This window comes from Crocodylus siamensis, chromosome 4 (assembly GCF_052110815.1).
Source record: "Crocodylus siamensis isolate JL-2025a chromosome 4, ASM5211081v1, whole genome shotgun sequence".
Taxonomy (NCBI): domain Eukaryota; kingdom Metazoa; phylum Chordata; order Crocodylia; family Crocodylidae; genus Crocodylus; species Crocodylus siamensis.
In genome coordinates, this window is record NC_143398.1 from 137437480 (window position 1) to 137455654 (window position 18175).

Below are 18175 nucleotides of genomic sequence, written 5' to 3' on the forward strand. Positions count from 1 at the left end.
AAAGTCACCTTGGAGTCAACTTGAACTAATCAAGAGGAAATGCCAAGCATAGGACCTTTTGTTGTGCTGGGTAAACACAACAAATCATTAGATCTAGGGAAATGGAGACTGAATTTCAAAGTGACCTGGTCAAAATCACACAATGAAGTAGTGGCAGAATCATTAGGATTCTAGGTTTCCTGTTTCCCTGCCAGACTGCCTTGTTTGAAAGACCTCCTTTCAGGCTGACCATGGACTCTCCAGAATTATCTTGGAAGACCAAGGAAAAATTACCAGTTCTCTAATAAATACCTTTTACTAATTAAAACATTCCACAATTTCACTACATATTAATACAACAGTAATAATAATAATAAGTATTTTCACTTTAATGTTTCTCGTCTTTAAATAACCCTTTTATGCAGCACAGCCTTGAAAATTACAGTGTTTTATAAAGCAAAAAACCCTCAGAAAGTTCACTGAAAATTCACACTAAAAACCTTCCCTCAATTACACCCCCTCAGATTTTTCAAGTCACTTAAACAAGAGAAAACAGAATTGTAAGTCTGTGCTGTTTAAGTCATTCAAATCTCTTTTCAGCTGTCCATAAGATATCACATGCAGTTTTTAGTGGCATGAAGCTTTGGCTGGATGAAGGGAAGGAACACTGGACTTGCCAAGGAGAATTAAGGACAATATGATCTAACTAATTCTGACTACTCTGGGGTGGGCGAAGAGAACTCTGCACCAGATCTGGGAGGTTTGGAGGTTCACTATGAGCACTGCCACTAAAATGCTGCCATAAACACCATATGAAAGGTCTCCACCTTGGCCTGGCTCCAATCAGGCAGCAGAACCTCACATTTCTGTGCTACTACCTAGCCTTCTTTCCACATGATTTAAACTGTACCCAGCCCTATCACATTTGAGTGCTGGCAAATTGCAAACCTGAATGTGCAGGTCTGTCATTTTACTGTTTCTTGAAGGTTGGACAAGGAAGGATATACTGCTGTCTGGATGCTCACCTTGCTGGGGTCATCTGACCCCAGTAGTCTTTCCTGCCCAAGCACAGGGGGGTTGGACCTGATGATCTCAAGAGGTCCTTTCCAGCACCTAACATCTATGAACAAATAATCTGTAAGAGAAACAGTAATGGAGTTAGTTGCTGGGAGAGGATCTGAGAGATGCTGAGGGAGACCTAAATTTATTTAATCCACCTCCACCCAGTGATCCAAACAGACTGAAGAAAAAGAAAAATGAGAAAAATAATCTCCAGAAATCAGTAAGAATAAAGTATAACACAATGTCATCAAAATCCCATTGTGCTCTCATCAGAAACACACATTTCTCTGCCAATCAATCCTAACAAAGTGTGTACCTAAAATGGAGAAATGTTAGTTATGCTCAATGTTAAGCATATCTATTATGTCAGGCAGCTGGATGGTTCTGTTAATAAAGAATAATTTTATCATGCCACTCATCAAATTCATTGCTTCAGCAAGGTAAGAGCTTTCAAGTTGATAAAGATCAGGTACCTCACTTTTTTAGACAAGTTAGTGTTAAAAGTTGACCACCAAAGTCTGAGGCACTTACAATATGGAAAGGGCTTGCAGCATGAGGTGCAAATGTCAGTGGAGGCAAATGGACATCATCAGCAAAAGTGCAGAGTGTAAAACAAAGCTGAGTTTAGTCCCTGCTGTTCTGACTATGCTTTCCACAGGATAACAAGTGACATTCTGTGTGGCACACTGCTGTCAAAACACAGCAGTGCTATATGTCTTTCACTTTGCTCGCATGCATGTCATAAAATGCTACAACCCATATTGATTTCTTTGGAAACCTAATCTCACTGTAATAGTAAACATGAGTTGACAGATGATATAGCAGAGAAGTTGAGGGATCTTTAATGTGATTGTGATAATGTGACATTTTTTGGTAAACATTGTCTAGGGTAATCCGTCGTGCAGTAATCATTTGGATTATCTGTGAATCCAGTCCTTAAACAGAAACATGCTTTAGATAATACTTCTTTCAGTAAGGAAGATGATTAGTGTCCTGCCAGGCAAGGAATTTCTTAGCTGTAATTTGGCTCACACACAACTAAAATCCAAGGTAACACAATTTCACTGAAGTCACCTCCCTGATCTTGATCTTGCTTAAACTGATGCAAAAGTGGAGTAACACCAGACAAGCAAATGGAGTTATACACATCTACAAAAGCAATGGAAGTGAGATCGCAATCATACCCAATGGATTTCAGGGGAGTTACTTTGGATTCATGTTGGTGTAAATAAAATCAAAATTGGTACATCCATACTTGATATCCAGTCCATGAATAAAATTCAAAGGTGGACAAACCTTTAATCATAAACTGGCATTATGCTTTTGGAAGGCAGATTGACACATCTTCCAACAGCTGGATTCCTTGCACTGACATTAGGTCTGGACAGTCATTTGACTTATGTTCTTGTAACTGGGGTGTAACTCTGCATGAGTATGTGGTGTATACAGCTGGGGTGAATGCAAAATCAAGTCCATTCCATTTATGATGGGGAAATGATTAAGTTATGCAGTGCTGACTGTGTACAAAAATCTGCTGTAAACCAGGAATTGGTATTACTGAGCTGATTTCAGTGAAACTATGCTAATTTGTAACAACTAAGGATCTGGCCTGTGATATTATTTTGTTTTCTTTAATTTAGGATAGTTTCCCCTAGATAATTATCAATAAGTAAGACATAGGTTTGTGGGAACTGATGTATACGAAATAAGAACACTAGATTACAGGAAAAAGAATTTGCATTGCAATAATACTAATGCTATATAAATGCTGCTTTCTCCCCTCCTTTTAATAAGTTCATATTTATCTTTATAAATCAGTGTCAATGAATGCCACAGCATTATTACTATTAATACTAGTATAAATAGTATTATTACCAGCAATACTAGTAATAGCACAACGTTATTAGAAGATTTATCAATAGCTATGCTTATTATTGGCAGTTTATTTATACAGTATTTCACATGATGCCTTATAGGACAGAGAGAGAGATTTCCTGCAGGCCCCTATTGGAGAAGGCACGGTGTTTGCTACTACCATGAGCAGACCCACTCTAGTCACGTAGCAAACACTACGCTCCATGGCAAGCACTTGCATGACCAGAGCTTAAATTAAGGTGAAAACAGCTGGAACTGGAGAAGTTGAAGGACTTGACAGAGGTGTGAGTATGTGCCAATATGATAAGAGAGAAATGTTGTACTAATATCAATGTTAATGCAAGTTTTACTAGCTTTAATGTTACATGCTTATTGCAAAATATGAGATACTGCTTAATAGAATAATTATCATTATGCAATATCTGCTACTTTTGATTAAAAAATAGTCATAGCTAAATTAACTGAAGAGGGGAGGTCAGTGCTTATAGAAGGAAGGACAAATCACAGTAGCAGGAGTGAGCCTTAGAGCAAGCAGTTCCTATTAAAGCTTAACCTCACACTATCCCCACAGCACCTCAATCTTGAACTCAGTCATCCTTTTCATTACAGCTAAAGGTCTTTCCAGAGCACAGATTACTAACTCAGCCAAACTATGGCATTCTGTAATTTGGATATATTATAAAACCAAGGTCCTGACTAGCTCTGTAAAGATCCCACTTCATTTTTAAAATAAAAAATAGTCAAACCAACTCTACTATCCTAGCCACATTTCAATGCAGTTAATTACATTTTACCAAACTATCCCTACTTGTTTCAGATGAATAGTTACTCATCACTCCTGAGCAGTGTTGCTGTAATGTTAAATCATCACCATGTTCTAAACCAAGGCATTTTTTTCCCCTGAGTAAACCAAATCCTGAGCTGTCTCTCTAGCTAACATCCCTGCTGTTCAATAGTTTAGAGGGAAGCATCAATATGAGGAAAGGAAGCCACCCGAGAATGTTCCCACTCTGTATACCAGTGTGGCATAAGCCATGGGACCACACAGGGAAATGGGGAACTGCCAAGGGAAATAATGTGAGAAATCAGGAAACAGCCGCTGGAAGCATCATGTTCCTTTAGCATAGTCAGAACAAATAAACGGGGGAAAAAACACAAAGTGGGATTTGTTAAGGACGCTTGAAGCAGCATTAACTGTCCTTCTGTGCTCAGCGACCCTACTGGGGAGGTCACAAAGTGCAAATATTGGCTTAAAGCCAGCGGCTGCACAGCCACCAAACCCAGCCTTGCCGCTGCTGCTAGGTGTCAGCATGCAGCAGCAAACAGTAACATGGAAGATGAGTATCCTCATCATTATACTTTGCAAACTGCAGTGAAAGGGACCCTGATTTACATGCCAGTGTCAGGCACTGCCAACAGGCACTTAGGCACCATCACTAGCCCAGTGTAGAAAAAAGTAATGGTGTCTTAAATAAAAAATTTCCTGCTCCACAAACATTTTTGTTAACTCAGCATTTTCTCTTTACACCTTTTGCAGGTAGGAAAGGAATTTGGCACCCATTGCCCATAAAGCGTGTTTGCTGCTAATTGCAATCTCATCAGTTTTATCATGACGGTCTTACCTTGTACATGATGTGAAGGGAAGTCCCCTGAGATGAGGCTGAGCAAGCCAAACTCATACCAGTGGAGACCCAAAACAAGACTCAATCCAGCATCTCAAAAACGGAGGGCTAATGCATCCTAAATGCACTGTGCCATCCTGTTCCAAATTACACATCATTAATAACAATCACGAGTTTGAGTTACAGGGAAATAAAGCAACATGAGTGGCTGCATAATGAGAACACTGTCCAAAAGTCTTGACAGGAAATCGGTGTGCTCTTCAAACTTGCATTCATTTATTTTAATAAACTCTTCCATTAAGTGGCTTGGGTTCTTCTAAAGAGGGTTTAATTCAGGTTGTTTTAAATTCCAGGACAGCTAACATAAAATCAAACTGGCTTGGAGAGATTTCCTTCCTGAAAGGAATGTCACAGTAGAGAAAAAAACATTAACTCCCTTCGTGTGTCACTTACATTAACTCTCTCATATCAGTATTCTCTTTCTTCCCTTTCCTCTCACTTCCTTTGCTGTAGTAAAGGGTGCAAAATAGCACTTCTGTGACAATTCTCATGGCTCTTCTTTTCCTGCGAACCCTGGTGCTAGGACCCAATGCCTGATCCTGTCCACAATGAAATCAGTGAACAGTTTTGCCACTAAAGTACATGGGAACAGAACCAGGCCCTTGCATTTGGAAATTTGTTGAAAAATATTCACAGACAGGGCCAGGCTTCCAACTCTTATTTACATAAGTCATCCTTGCAGGTGTGGCCAGTACTATTGCTCTCACAGTGAATATTTTTGTGAGTAATGAATGATGCTTATGAGCAAAGACTGCAGAATTGGGCAATCATCCTACAATAGGAAATTGTTGTTTTGATTCTGGTATGTCATACGTCACTTCAGGCTCAACAGTGCATATGCCGAACACTGTAAAGGCATCTATGTATCTAATTCCTTACACTGAAGGCCATGAGAATTGTTGATTCTCTAAAGCCTTGCTGAGGTACACACTTAGCTTTAAGCCCATGAGTAGTTGCACATGTTTAAATGCTTGGCTGAAAAGGGTGGATTTCAGCATGGGCTTAAGGCTAAACGTACTCTTTCTTGCTGAACTGGAGCCTCAGCTTTTCTTAAATCCCACTAGTCAGTACACTGCAGGAACTCTGTCTTTATAAAGCCAATCCTTTGCTATTAGGAAAGAAGATACCAAACTGGAGATCAAAACGCAGGACTGACAATTGGTTTAAGAAGCCAAACCAAGCAAACATTTGTGGTTGGACCTGAAGGAATTTTTGCCTTTCTGTTTATTTAAAACTTCTTTCCTTTTATTATGGAAGAAATAAGACAGTCAAACACCACACACACACAACACATCAAATTACCTGTTTGAATTTTCAAAGCTGAAAGGAGGAAGAGTAATTTCTGACCAGCTGTGAAGAGACTCCTTTGCATCTAGACTTTGATGGGTGCTAAGTACATGCAACTCATTCTAGGGCAAATAGTGCTCTCAGTTACAGCATGGCATGTACAGTCACTGAGGGTGGAATTTGACCAACTGACTTCATTTAGAGTTAAGAGCACTTAGCACTTCTCAAGACTGAGCCCTCTGCTACTTCCCAACTCATTACGTCTGATTCGCCTCCCACCCCGACCAGTGTTACTCGATTGACTGTGGTTACTAGTATGTATTACTTGTACTTTGCTAGCACCCAGAGGATCAGGGCTCCATTGTTTCCCAGGGAACTGTGCGAATATGATGATGATCCCTGCCCTGAAGAGCTTACAGTTTAATTTAAGAGAGGACCATGGTGTGACAATCAACAATGGACGACGTAAGGAAGGGAGGACAAAGGTAACGGTGACAGGAAGACATGGTTGTAAGTCAGATCCTTTGAGCCTCACTTTGTGCAGTAGTTCTTATTCTGGTGCGTCAAAAGGGGTTAGTGGAAGCCAAAGGGACTAGCCTGACAAAAAGCAGCTTGATAAGGTTGGGGTGGGAGTTCAGAACTTAAAAAAACCCTGCAACTAGCAGACTACACTACTACCCAGTCCTTTGACTTTACATTCTACCTTCCTTGAGGCCCAATCCTACATTCTTTACAGAGGCAAATTCCCAAGGAAGCATGGCGGGGTCAAGGGATGTGCCTGTCACATGAATGCATCAGGGTCGGGCCCTTTATTTGTCACATCTATGATGAATTATTTGTCAATATACAGCAGCATCGCACCAAATTTAGAGGACAAATGTTCAATCCTAACATGAAAAAGAATTCTGCCTTCCTTTTGCAGGCAAATTCCTACATCCCCTTCCCCCAAGTTTTGGATTGGGCCCTTGGACATGCTTCTTTTTATCAGTCCTCTCACCTGGCATGTATATTTTTATTCAACTGAGAAGGAAAAAAAATATTGTTCTTTTTTTCTCCCCTTGTCATTAATCATCATGGTAAAGAATGGATGACCAAACGTTTGTGTCTGGAATCTTAAAAGACCATTTTGCGAGGCTGCTTAATGCTTATCTCTGTGCATATATTTTACTTTCTTGCATAAGATATTAAATGCATCATAAATTTTGATAAAAACAAACCTTGACTGTCGATAATCAAAGACTTCTCTTCCATCATCTGCTACTCTCGTTGTGCCACTGTTCATAGTAAAGGCATCAATCCTTCAGGAATGCAAAAGGAATTTGCAAGAAGGTGCATCCTTTGCAATAAAATTTACAATGCAGACTTAAAAGTAATGAAGCAGCTTCATGTCAGTCTTCACAACAGTTGCTGTACAGTACCATATTATCAAGATGAAGATAATTTTCCATTTGCCATTCAAGAATATGTAAATTGTAAAATCCAGAGCATTATAAAGGTTTGGTATTGAAATTAAAGGGAAAAAAAAGAAGACAGAACTCATTTTGGTGAAAGATGATTCTTTCCATCTCAGTCCAAGCTATAAGCCATGTGATGTCGGATTCTTTATGTGCCATCCTTTTCCAAAATGTAATAATTAAAAACAGTGAGCCGTCTACAAAAGTAGCACAGATCTGCAGTGTAACCAATACATGTGTTTAAAGGAATTTGGAGTGTAAATAAAATAAAAAACCAAAACCTTTTGCAGATACTGCACCAGTAAGTAGCTTTCAAGTTATTACCACCCACCCCTTAATGTTTTTGATCTGTTGTGCACTTGGATCAAAAATAGTAACAGTAAACAAAACCCAATATTTAAAAAATCCTGCAAATGCACCAATGGTAGAAAACTACAAAAAAAAAAAAAATAAGCTGCATATTTTTTTCTGGGATAGAAAGCACAGGATTGAATTATTCAAAATTGTGAAACAGTGAGATTGTTAATAAAAGTATTTATAAAGAAACATATCTACAATATTTAATAAATTAAGGCTCACAAGAAACTAACATCTTATCAACAGCAAGGTTTTCTGTTGTAGGGGTAAAAGCACCAAATTCACTTCACAAACTAGATAACCAGATCTGAACTGATCACAAGGAGAAATCTGATAATGTATCATAGCTAACATTTCTAGTGCTTTAATGAAGTCATGTTTCACAGGAAAAAATAATCTCCTTTCACCCATAAATACAGTTATACAGATACAAAATATATCAAGATAATTTCAGTTTGAAACTACAGTACCAAAAAGAAAAATCCATTCACCCTCCATACACAAGCACACCTTTCCGACCCTTTAATACTAAACTTTGAGCAAGTGAATTGGTTATGCGACCCATTTAAAGCCACTGTTTGCTAAAATCAGTGTCTACCAATTACATTTGCACTGTAATAATTTACCAGCTCCTGCATCATGGAGAGTAACTTAGTCTATTTTAAAAATAGGTGACCCTTTGTGTCATGGAAAAAGAACATAAAAACATGTATTCTTGGAGGTCTGTTGAGACCAGTGGTCAATTATAAAATATAGTCAAACTTAATGTACTAACTGGTACCAAAATTATAATTACAACAACAACAACAACAACAACATTATTAATGTTTCCAATACCAGCAAACCCTGCTGTCTCTCCGCACCCCGACTCCGTGCCTTTTCTCACAGGTCTGTTTCCCTACTGGTGTCCAGGCAAAGCGCATACAGCGATTTTCTGAGATCTACGTTGCTCTTAGCTTTGATATTAGCTTTCTCTAAGGAGCCGGTGCCATTGTTGATCCCTTCACAGTTTTCCAAGTGCACAACAGATTTGCTCAGAGAGTCTTTACTGCCGGTTCTTTTCAGCTCCCCCTCGGCCGAGCTGCCATGGGCACCACTGGCCTCATCTTTGAGGATGGTCTGTTCCTCTTGGTCAGTCTCCCGGTGGTAGAAGTAGTTGAAGTTGGACACAATGACAGGCACGGGCAGGGCTATGGTCAGCACGCCAGCGATGGCGCACAAGGAGCCCACAATCTTGCCCCCAACGGTGACGGGCCTCATGTCCCCATAGCCCACTGTGGTCATGGTCACCACCGCCCACCAGAATGCATCGGGGATGCTGGAGAAGTGGGAGTCAGGGTCATCGGCCTCAGCAAAGTACACAGCGCTGGAGAAAAGGATGACCCCGATGAAGAGGAAGAAGATGAGGAGCCCCAGCTCCCTCATGCTGGCTTTCAGCGTCTGCCCCAGAATCTGCAGCCCCTTGGAGTGCCGGGAGAGCTTGAAGATCCGGAAGACCCGGACCAGGCGGATGACACGGAGGATGGCCAGCGACATGGCTTGCTGCTGGCCCCCGTTGCTGGTGGTGGGAGTCCCGGGCTGTGGCTGCTCTTGAGCCAGCTCGGTGCCCAGCGTGATGAAGTAGGGGATGATGGCCACAATGTCGATGATGTTCATGATGTTTCTGGAGAACTCGGGCTTGCTGGGGCAGGCGAAGAAGCGCACCAGCAGCTCGAAGGTGAACCAGATCACGCATGTCGTCTCAACGATGAAAAAGGGGTCCGACAGGCCGCTGGGGGGCTGTGTGGCGGGCGCAGGCTCGCGGCCTGGGGTGCCGTTGGCGGGCGGGGGCAGGGGCACCTGCAGCTCCCGCTCGTCGCGGAACTCGGGCAGGGTCTCTAGGCAGAAGGTGATGATGGAGATGAGGATGACCAGCACGGAGACGATGGCGATGCCCCGCGCCGAGCTGGAGCTCTCGGGGTACTCGAAGATGAGCCAGACCTGGCGCTGGAACTCGTTGCGCGGCAGGGGCTTCTCCTCCTCCTGGATGAAGCCCTCGTCCTCGCGGAAGCGCTCCATGGCCTCCTGGCCCAGCTGGTAGAAGCGGATCTCGTCGGCGAAGACGTCGATGGACACATTGACGGGCCGGCGCAGCCGCCCGCCGGACTGGTAGTAGTAGAGGATGCCGTCGAAGCTGGGCCGGTTGCGGTCGAAGAAGTACTCGTTGCGCAGCGGGTCGAAGTACCGCATGCGCTTGGCCGGGTCGCCCAGCAGCGTGTCCGGGAACTGGCTCAGGGTGCCCAGCTGCGTCTCGAAGCGCAGCCCCGAGATGTTGATCAGCACCCGCTGCTGCAAGCCGGCCCCGCCGCCGCCCTCCTCCTCCTCCTCCGCCGCCGCCGCCGCCGCCGCTGCCATGGCCATGCCCAGCCGGTGCCCGCCTTCCTCCATGGCCCGCGGAGCGGACGCCCGGCGCACGCTGCCGCTGCGGCTGCGGGCGGCGGGTGGCAGCTGCGGCGGCGGCTTGGCGCTGCCCTCGCTCAGGCTGAGGCGCGCCGGGGCGGCGGGGCTGGGGCCGTGCAGCAGCAGCAGCTCGCCCCGCCGCCCCGCGCGGCCCGCCGCATCCTCGCCGATGGCCGTGGCGCCGCCGTTCTCCAGGCTCACCAGCGCCAGGTCCATGGGCGGCCGCGGGAGGCGGGCGCGGGCATGTTGCGGCCGCCCGGCCCCGGGCTGCCCTGCCCGGCCGGCCCCTAGCGCCCGCCCGCGCGAGCCGAGCAGCCCGCGGCGTCAAGCCCCCCGCTGTGACGTCACAGAGGATCCCGGCTCCCCCGCGCCGCCAGCCCGCAGCCTCCGCGCCGGTTACCAGGCGACCGCATCCTCCCGCCCGGCGAGCCCCGCCCCGCCCCGCCCCGCCCCGCCCCCCGCGGGATGGCAGTGTGCACCCCGGCGGCGCTCTCCGCGGGCACCGCTCCGCCGCTCGCACGGGCCTCGGCTCTGGGCAGCGGGCAAGGGGCAGGCATCACCCCGAGGCGAGCTCCCCCTCCAGCCGGCCCGGCCCGGCCCCTGGGAGAGTCTCCTTCCCCTCCCTCACACCTGGGGGAAACCCCTGTGGCTTCTGGGGCCTTGGGGCAGGGCTGCGGGGCGACGGGGAAAGAAAGAGGGAGGCTGACAGTCCTCCTGTCTCGTCCATGTCCCCTCCTTGGGAGGTACAAGAGCAAGTGAAGTTACATAATTAAGACTGTCGTGCTCTGGTGCAGGCAGAGCCTTCCCTGTCTCTCTCTCTCTCACACACACACTTGCTCTGGCTCTCGCATACATGCTGTGGTGCACACTCACACACTTGCTCTGGCTCTGACTGGCTCACACACAGTCACTCTGGCTCTCACACACATACACTCGCTCTGGCGCTCACATCCACACTCCGGCGCACACACACATGCATGCATGCACACACACACACGCACTCCCTGGCTCTGGCTCTCACACACACACACACCCCCACACACGCCCACACAGCCAGCCAGAACAGGCTGAAACAAAGGATTACATGGCCTGCCCCCATTCATGGATTATTTGTTAAAGGGATTTTATGCAGGGAGTGCTGCGCACCCTCTCTCCTGCTATAAAACCCCACTTACAAATAATGAAAATAATAATCAGGGAAAGGAATAGTGCACCCAAGGGACCCTGATGGGGCTTTGCCAGGAGAGGAGGGGTTGCCCACTCTGAGCATGCTGGAGACAAAGAAAAAGCTGTTTGAGAGCTATGCTGGGTTTAGTCTCCAAAAAAAGGTGGTAGCTGGTATTTGTTACAGAGTGACCCAAAACAGAAAACCAAAGCTTCCATTAGGATACATCTATATGTAGCCATTCAACTTACTGGAGCAGTAATTCATGTTTTGTATGCCTGCACATTCTTAATGTATGTCAGTATTTTATAAAATATCAATGGATGTAAATTTATGAGAGGAAGTGAACTGAGTCTGCTCTCCATTGTCTCTTCATTTACAGTGCAAGGAGGGCAACCCATGCTGTGGTATTTGTTTGCAATCTTCAGTTTTGCACAAGAGCTACACAGGAATGTGATAAACGTGCAAGAATAATGTAATCCACATTACACAAAATGCATATTCTAGCTGTAGTAAAATATTCCTGTGGATTTCTGGGTTTTTAAAATAGATTAAACTATTTCAACAGTGCAAAAATCCCCCTCCCCCCCGCCTTTCTCTAGGATTCATCATGACAGCAACACTCATATTGAATCCCTTTGGTAAACTATTTTACAGCCATAGGAATATATCAAGCTTCACATGAATTATTTCCACTTAATGTAAAATATTAGCTGCATACACAAAATGTGCCCCGAGATCTTAAAGGTTTCTATAATAGGAAAAACATAGTTATAATACATGGTTGTTAGTACTGATTATTTTCCACTGACAGGTCATATTCTCCCAATTGCTTCCTACGACTAAACAGTCTCAGGGACATGTAAAATAATGCAGCTGTAACACAGGACCAAGCTGTGCAAATCTAAATAACTTTACTTCCACCAGTAATCTCATCGACTTCAGTAGGACTATGCACTCAGATAAGCGGAAGTATGTGTGTGTTTGCAAGACTGTGCCCTTTGTTTTTAACATCAATATTTTTCAGGTAATATATCAACCTTGCAAATGTAGTGTTATTTCCCAGGGTGGCATTTACGCTTTAGCTGGCCATGAGACAGAGCTGTAAAACCAGTGGAATAGCACTTCAATCCACAAGAATGGTACCCTCTGCCCTTCAAAGGATTTAAAATCCAGTTCAAAGCCACATATCACCACTAGTTAGCACAGAGGTAGCCCTAAAGGGTGATATAAGGCAAACAGTTTCACTCTGGAAGAGAGGTCTGGTATTCAACCATCACTACCTACAATTTCCACTCCCACTTCAGAATCTCGCCCCTTCACAAAGTCACACATACTTTTTCACAAATACTCATGAGCCATGCTTGCATTCATCCACTGTGACCTCCAACCTCATGGCACACACATAATACACCTACCCACCCACATACACACAAGCAAGTTCACCCATTCATGGACATATGTGAACCCATAATACTTCTGGAAATGCATGAACCCTTGAACTTCTCTGTGCGAGTGCAATGCATATACCCCATCTACGGCCACAATTTCTCCTCCACTTTCCCCCAGTACACATCACTATGGTATGGGGTACGCCTTCATAGGTACCCATATTCAATGTTTTTGGGTATTCATATTTACGTGCCAACCTGTCACAAAACTTCCACCCTTTTAAACATGTACTGCATACCCACACTTAATCCACAAAACCATTGAAACAACTATCTACATATGTTCCACCCCAGAGACACTCTCCGCACACAATTCCTTTCTCCCCGAAACACATATGGGCTTAACTCAGCTTTCCCTGAACACAGCCTATCGGTATGTTTTTACGTGGGGGAAAGCATGGAATCAATGAACCACATGTATATGTTGGCGGTAAGTGTTTTATCCCAAGGAGTGTCATATGCATCATTAAGTGAAGAAGAGTATTTTTCAGGAGTCCCTTGTTGAAATGCTGGCAGCACATCACTACATTTGTTCCGTTAGCTTCTTTCCCATACCATTCTCTTTATCCAGTGCCATCTGCCTGGGCTTTCAGTAAGTATCAACATGCTTCAATAAAGCCTTCAGCTCCATTGCCAGTCCTTGCTGCACTGAGAAATTTGAGAGGATGCTGAAAGAGATGTTCCCTGCCTCCAATGAGTCCCCTGCTCACATACGTGGCCATTACCCTCACCAAAGATGTGCACTGCCCCCACCCTAGGTTCTTAGGATGGTGAGACTTCAGGGGAAATAATGGTATTCTACTCAAGCACTCCACAGAGTAGCTAGATGTTTCAGCTAAAATAGTTAACAGCCAGACAGGCTATTACCTACACTGCCATGTACATCTTCTTCAGTAGGTCTCAGAGTCCAAACTCTTACTGAAATGAACAAGAGTGTTGTTCCTCTCTCCTTCCCTATAACTTCCATCTGCTTGCAGACTCAGGACGACACACCTCCTGAGTATTAGTACACACCTAGAAAGGCCAGAAACTTTATCCCTAATGAAATCTTACAGAATGCTGGGACAGAGAGTATCACAGAAAGATGGGTCAGTCCTGTTCCAGATAGGGCCCAGAATGGGAGAGTAGCAACAATGTAGGAAGCAGAAATCTCACTGTCCTGTTCCCATATGCCCCTGCCCTCCCCCCCAACCAAAACAAAACAAAAGATGCAGGGGGGCTGGACCCAATGATCTGTAAGGTCCCTTCCAGCCCCTCACAACTATGAAACTATGCAAACAAAAAACCCAACTCCCACTGCTACCCAAACCCACAAAGTTTTCCAAACAGTCCTTTGTAGCAGTCAGGCTTCCAGCTGTGCACCTCTGCAGAGGTGGCCCTGTACAACTCCTGTGCCTATCTCACAGCAGTAGCAGGTGGGGTAGCTGGTGTCTGTCTGACGTGTCCTCTCTGATGAGCAGGGTGGATGGTAATTGGGATTTCTTTGATTCTTAGGCAGGCATGTCCACTCTGGCTACTGCTCATTATTCTAGCAAGGGCTTAAGAAAAGGGGCAGTGGGGAAATACAGGATCTTCTCCTCTGCTAAGAGGGAAATCCCTATTCTTCTTGGCATCAGAGTGCAACATTCCCCTTTGCCTTCCCCAGCCCTCTGGTTTGTGAGGTGAGGGCTCTCTTGGCAGGAGAATCTTAAATGTAGACAGCAGGAAACAGCGCCTGATCTGGGGACTTCCCACGTCCCAGGCGTTTCCTACCAACCTGTGATTTTCTCCATGGTCAGTGGCAACGTGTAGGGGGTGCACATCGCTGCACATGCACCCCCTGAGATTGGCCCCATTCAAAAAGCACCACTGATGCTTGCCCACCCATCCCCCTCACCACTGACACCACCGGTGGCATCTGCGGGCAGTACCTGATCACTGCTGGCTGCTGCTGATGCTGCCGGCGGCGTCTGCGGGTGGTCACTGACGACCTGTAGGCACTCACCACGCCCCCACCACAGCTGCCTGTGGGAGCTCCCCACAGCCGTGATCCTGCTGCCAACACCACTGCTGCCACTTGTAGGAGCTCACTGTGCCCCCATAGCCTCCAGGGGCACACGTTGTTCATGCCCATGGTGATAGTGCCTGACAACCAGAGGGCTCTCCACTAGCCACTCTCCACCTCCTCTAAATTGTGCTAGTTTAAAGTGAGAGCCCACAAAGCCCCAACTCCAAGGGCACCTGCAGATGAGCACGCACATGTGGTCTGTAGCACCTCAAAGCTGTCTGAGGCACTGCAAACAGCACATGGCACACATGTAATCATTTGCTATGCTGCTAATTTGCAGCACAGTGCCAAAATTTGATACCTGGAGATCCCGGTGTCAAAAAAATTGCTGCAAAAAAGTGGCACAGTGCATGCTTTAAGAGCATGTGCCAGCAGACACAGAGGCTGGGTCCTCCAGGGAGATGCTCTGACTGCTGCTCCCCTCCTCTAGTTGTCCCCTGGCTCCTCCAGCACACTGGGAGCCAGGAGGAGCTCCGGAAGTGAAGCATTTTGCCCTGTGCCATACCCCCACAGGCAGGGGTGTCCATGGTGGCAAAAAGAAGTGCTACAAATTTGTGCCACCACTATTTTTGTCACAGCAAATGTATGCCCATACATATATGCACTCATCTGGATGTGCTCTGGGGTCCTTTTGAAACTGGAGGCCAATGCCCATCAGCCAATGCTGAAACAAGGTGTGTTCAGAGGTGCAAAATGAAGAAAGAACCAAAGTATGAGCACACAGACATGCAAACACTCAAAAGCCTAGTTGTACACATATCCAGATGTGCTCATGCACCAATTTGCAAGTTATGCACAGACGCTACCAATCAACACTGTGCCCATGGCCTTCAAAATCATTATGATGGCTCTGTTCTCTAAAGGAAGATCTAACAAAGCCTGCAAACCTATCAGCTACACACACTGGACACACATCCTTATATTTTCCTGACTCTGAACCATCCCCACATCTTTAGCTTCTCTCAGACACCCCCTCACCTACCCCATTCCCTTCCTTTTGGTGGATCCCCACCATCACCAGAGATCACACTGCTTCTAGCAGCATCAAAATAAAAGTGGGACCCTGATTCACAGCTCCCATAGCCTCTAGCTTCTCCAGCTTTCCCACTGCACATGACCCACAATAGGGATCAGGTAGCAAAATGGGTCCCCTCTGCAAGGGATAGTTGCAGTATGGTCAGCTGCAAAGTAAGGCTCAACTTCTAAGAGGAAGTGACTGACTTCTTCCCCTCCCTTCTCTCCCAATGACTGCATAAAGAAGCCATTTGAAGCTGAGGAGCTGCTGAAAGGGTTAAAATTGAATCTATGCCCTCCCCTTGGTTAATCCCCCAGGTCTCTTGATCCTGCATTGTAAAGATTCAGGGCAGAGAAAGCAAGAGGAAGGGAAGAGGGGGAGAGAGAGAAAGAGAGAGAGAGAGAGAGAGAGAGAGAGAGAGTTTTGGCTTTAACTACCATAGTCCCTTAGGGAGACCCTAGAGCAGAGACTTATTTTCTGCTCAGAAGGATTAAGAACCAGGCCATTGACAAATCACAGCAAACATCTGTATGGGAGCTCTCTTCCCCCTCTCTGTCTCTAGGCCTAATCCACAAATAAATTCATTAATGAATTCAGTAAATTCACACTGTTCTATCTATAGTATCTGGCAAATCTATTTTAATGCAAGATTCACAGGTGTTTATTTCTGCACCACTGGATTTTTTATTTATTTTACGTGACAATCTACCATGCTCTCTCTTTGCTAAATGAGATGCAGAAACTTGTTTAGATTCATTCCTATGTGCTTCGCTACATACTACATTAAATACATCAGTGTGATAAGGGAATAGCCTAGAGTTACCACAAAACCAATGAGTATTCCTCTCTATGGCATCTCCCTGCAATTATAAATACAAATTCTTTGGAACATGTTCTTTTTTGTCACCTATTAACAAAACAAGAAAAAGAAGGATTTGTTTTACACTTTAAGAGAGAATACAGCTATCAAACTAACCCTCTGGCTACTTCAGTTCATTGTGGCAAACATTTCCAAACTTAATTGCTTTGTGTTAGCATGCATCTAAATTTAGATTTTTGGGATAAGAAAGCCATCTGATTTTTCAGAGGTACTGAAACCCTGACATTTACACTGACTGGGGTGGTAGAAGCAGTTGGAGACAAGCACTTCAGGAATACAGGCACTTATTAATAAGTGTACAGTACTTTTCAATATTCAGGGAGTATAATATTTTTTGAAGGTATACATTTTGTAAAGGGGAAATTGAGATACAGATATATGAAATGACCTACCTAATATTGTGTAGAAAGTCAGAAGCAGAGCTTAGGGTCGCACCCATGCTTTCAGACACCCAAATTGGTGACCTAGCTCCCTGACCATGCTGCCTCTTTAAAAACAAACAAAATTAAAACCTTTATCTGAAGGTAGTCTTGCTTCCCAGTCTTGAATGTAGGACATATGTGCTATGTTTCAAAATCATCACACTGCTCACTAAAGTCTGTGGAAGCCTCGTCACGGACTGTAGTGGGAGCAGCTTTGGACTTTTACAAAGCCAGTTGTTACAGGATATTTTCCCATTCTTTCTAAAGGCCTTGGTCTCTGCCAGAAACCAGGAATCATTTAGACATGCAATTTTTCATTTTAATCCTTCGCTACTTAGAGTGCATTGTTAGGATGCAATATTTAACTCTAGGGACATAATATTAGAGGGGGGAAAAATCACATTTTGTACTACTTATCTATCTATGAAGAATAAACCTCTACTGTGAGATTTTTGCTTTTACCATCAACAGGATGCCTGAGTCTGTTAATGCCAACTCTGATCTCCTAGTTTAAAAATACAGAACTGGTTGAGTCCTGCACAAAGCAGTTCATGAATTAGATTCTGAACAGCTGCTCAGTCATGTTTGTGCCCTTTTCACCTTCAATATTGGCACAACCATTCTCATATTTATGTTTTGTTTGCACTAGTGTTTGCACAACTTTTGTTCCTCATTGGAATACTTATGCATGTACCTAAGCAAAAGTATTTGTAAGCAAACAAAAATGTTTATCATCATTCCTTATCATCCAGGATCAGGCCATTAAGCAGAAAGCAATAATGGTCACCTGAGTCACACAGTATTAACAGCATATCAAAAACAGTGAGTAGATTGTTGCTGTAGTAGTAGTAGTAGTAGTAGTATTGGCATTTAGAAACCTCACACAGTATAGAAGCCCCACGATGTTAAAAGCTATAGCCAATAAGCCATTGCTTGCTCTTATAAACTATATAAAAATTCAGTTGTCGTTTTTTTTAATTTCATTTTGCTGAAAAAAATGGGAGGATTTTGCAATAATTTTATGAGATTTCTCTCTGTTTTTTTAAAACCTGATGTAATT

The 18175-nt window shown here is 44.7% G+C and overlaps 1 protein-coding gene across 3 annotated transcripts in view; it reads right to left on the minus strand.

The window, feature by feature from the left end:
- LOC149866550 (potassium voltage-gated channel subfamily A member 5-like) overlaps positions 1 to 10465 on the minus strand; it is a 33135-nt gene extending 22670 nt beyond the window's left edge. For all 3 annotated transcript variants that reach the window (XM_090043882.1, XM_090043880.1, XM_090043883.1), the window contains exon 1: positions 7103 to 10465. In XM_090043882.1, the coding sequence (XP_089900008.1) occupies positions 8579 to 10351 (1773 nt within the window). In that variant the 5' untranslated portion in view covers positions 10352 to 10465 and the 3' untranslated portion in view covers positions 7103 to 8578. The remainder of the gene's footprint in view (positions 1 to 7102) is intronic.
- Between the last annotated feature and the right edge of the window lie 7710 nt (positions 10466 to 18175).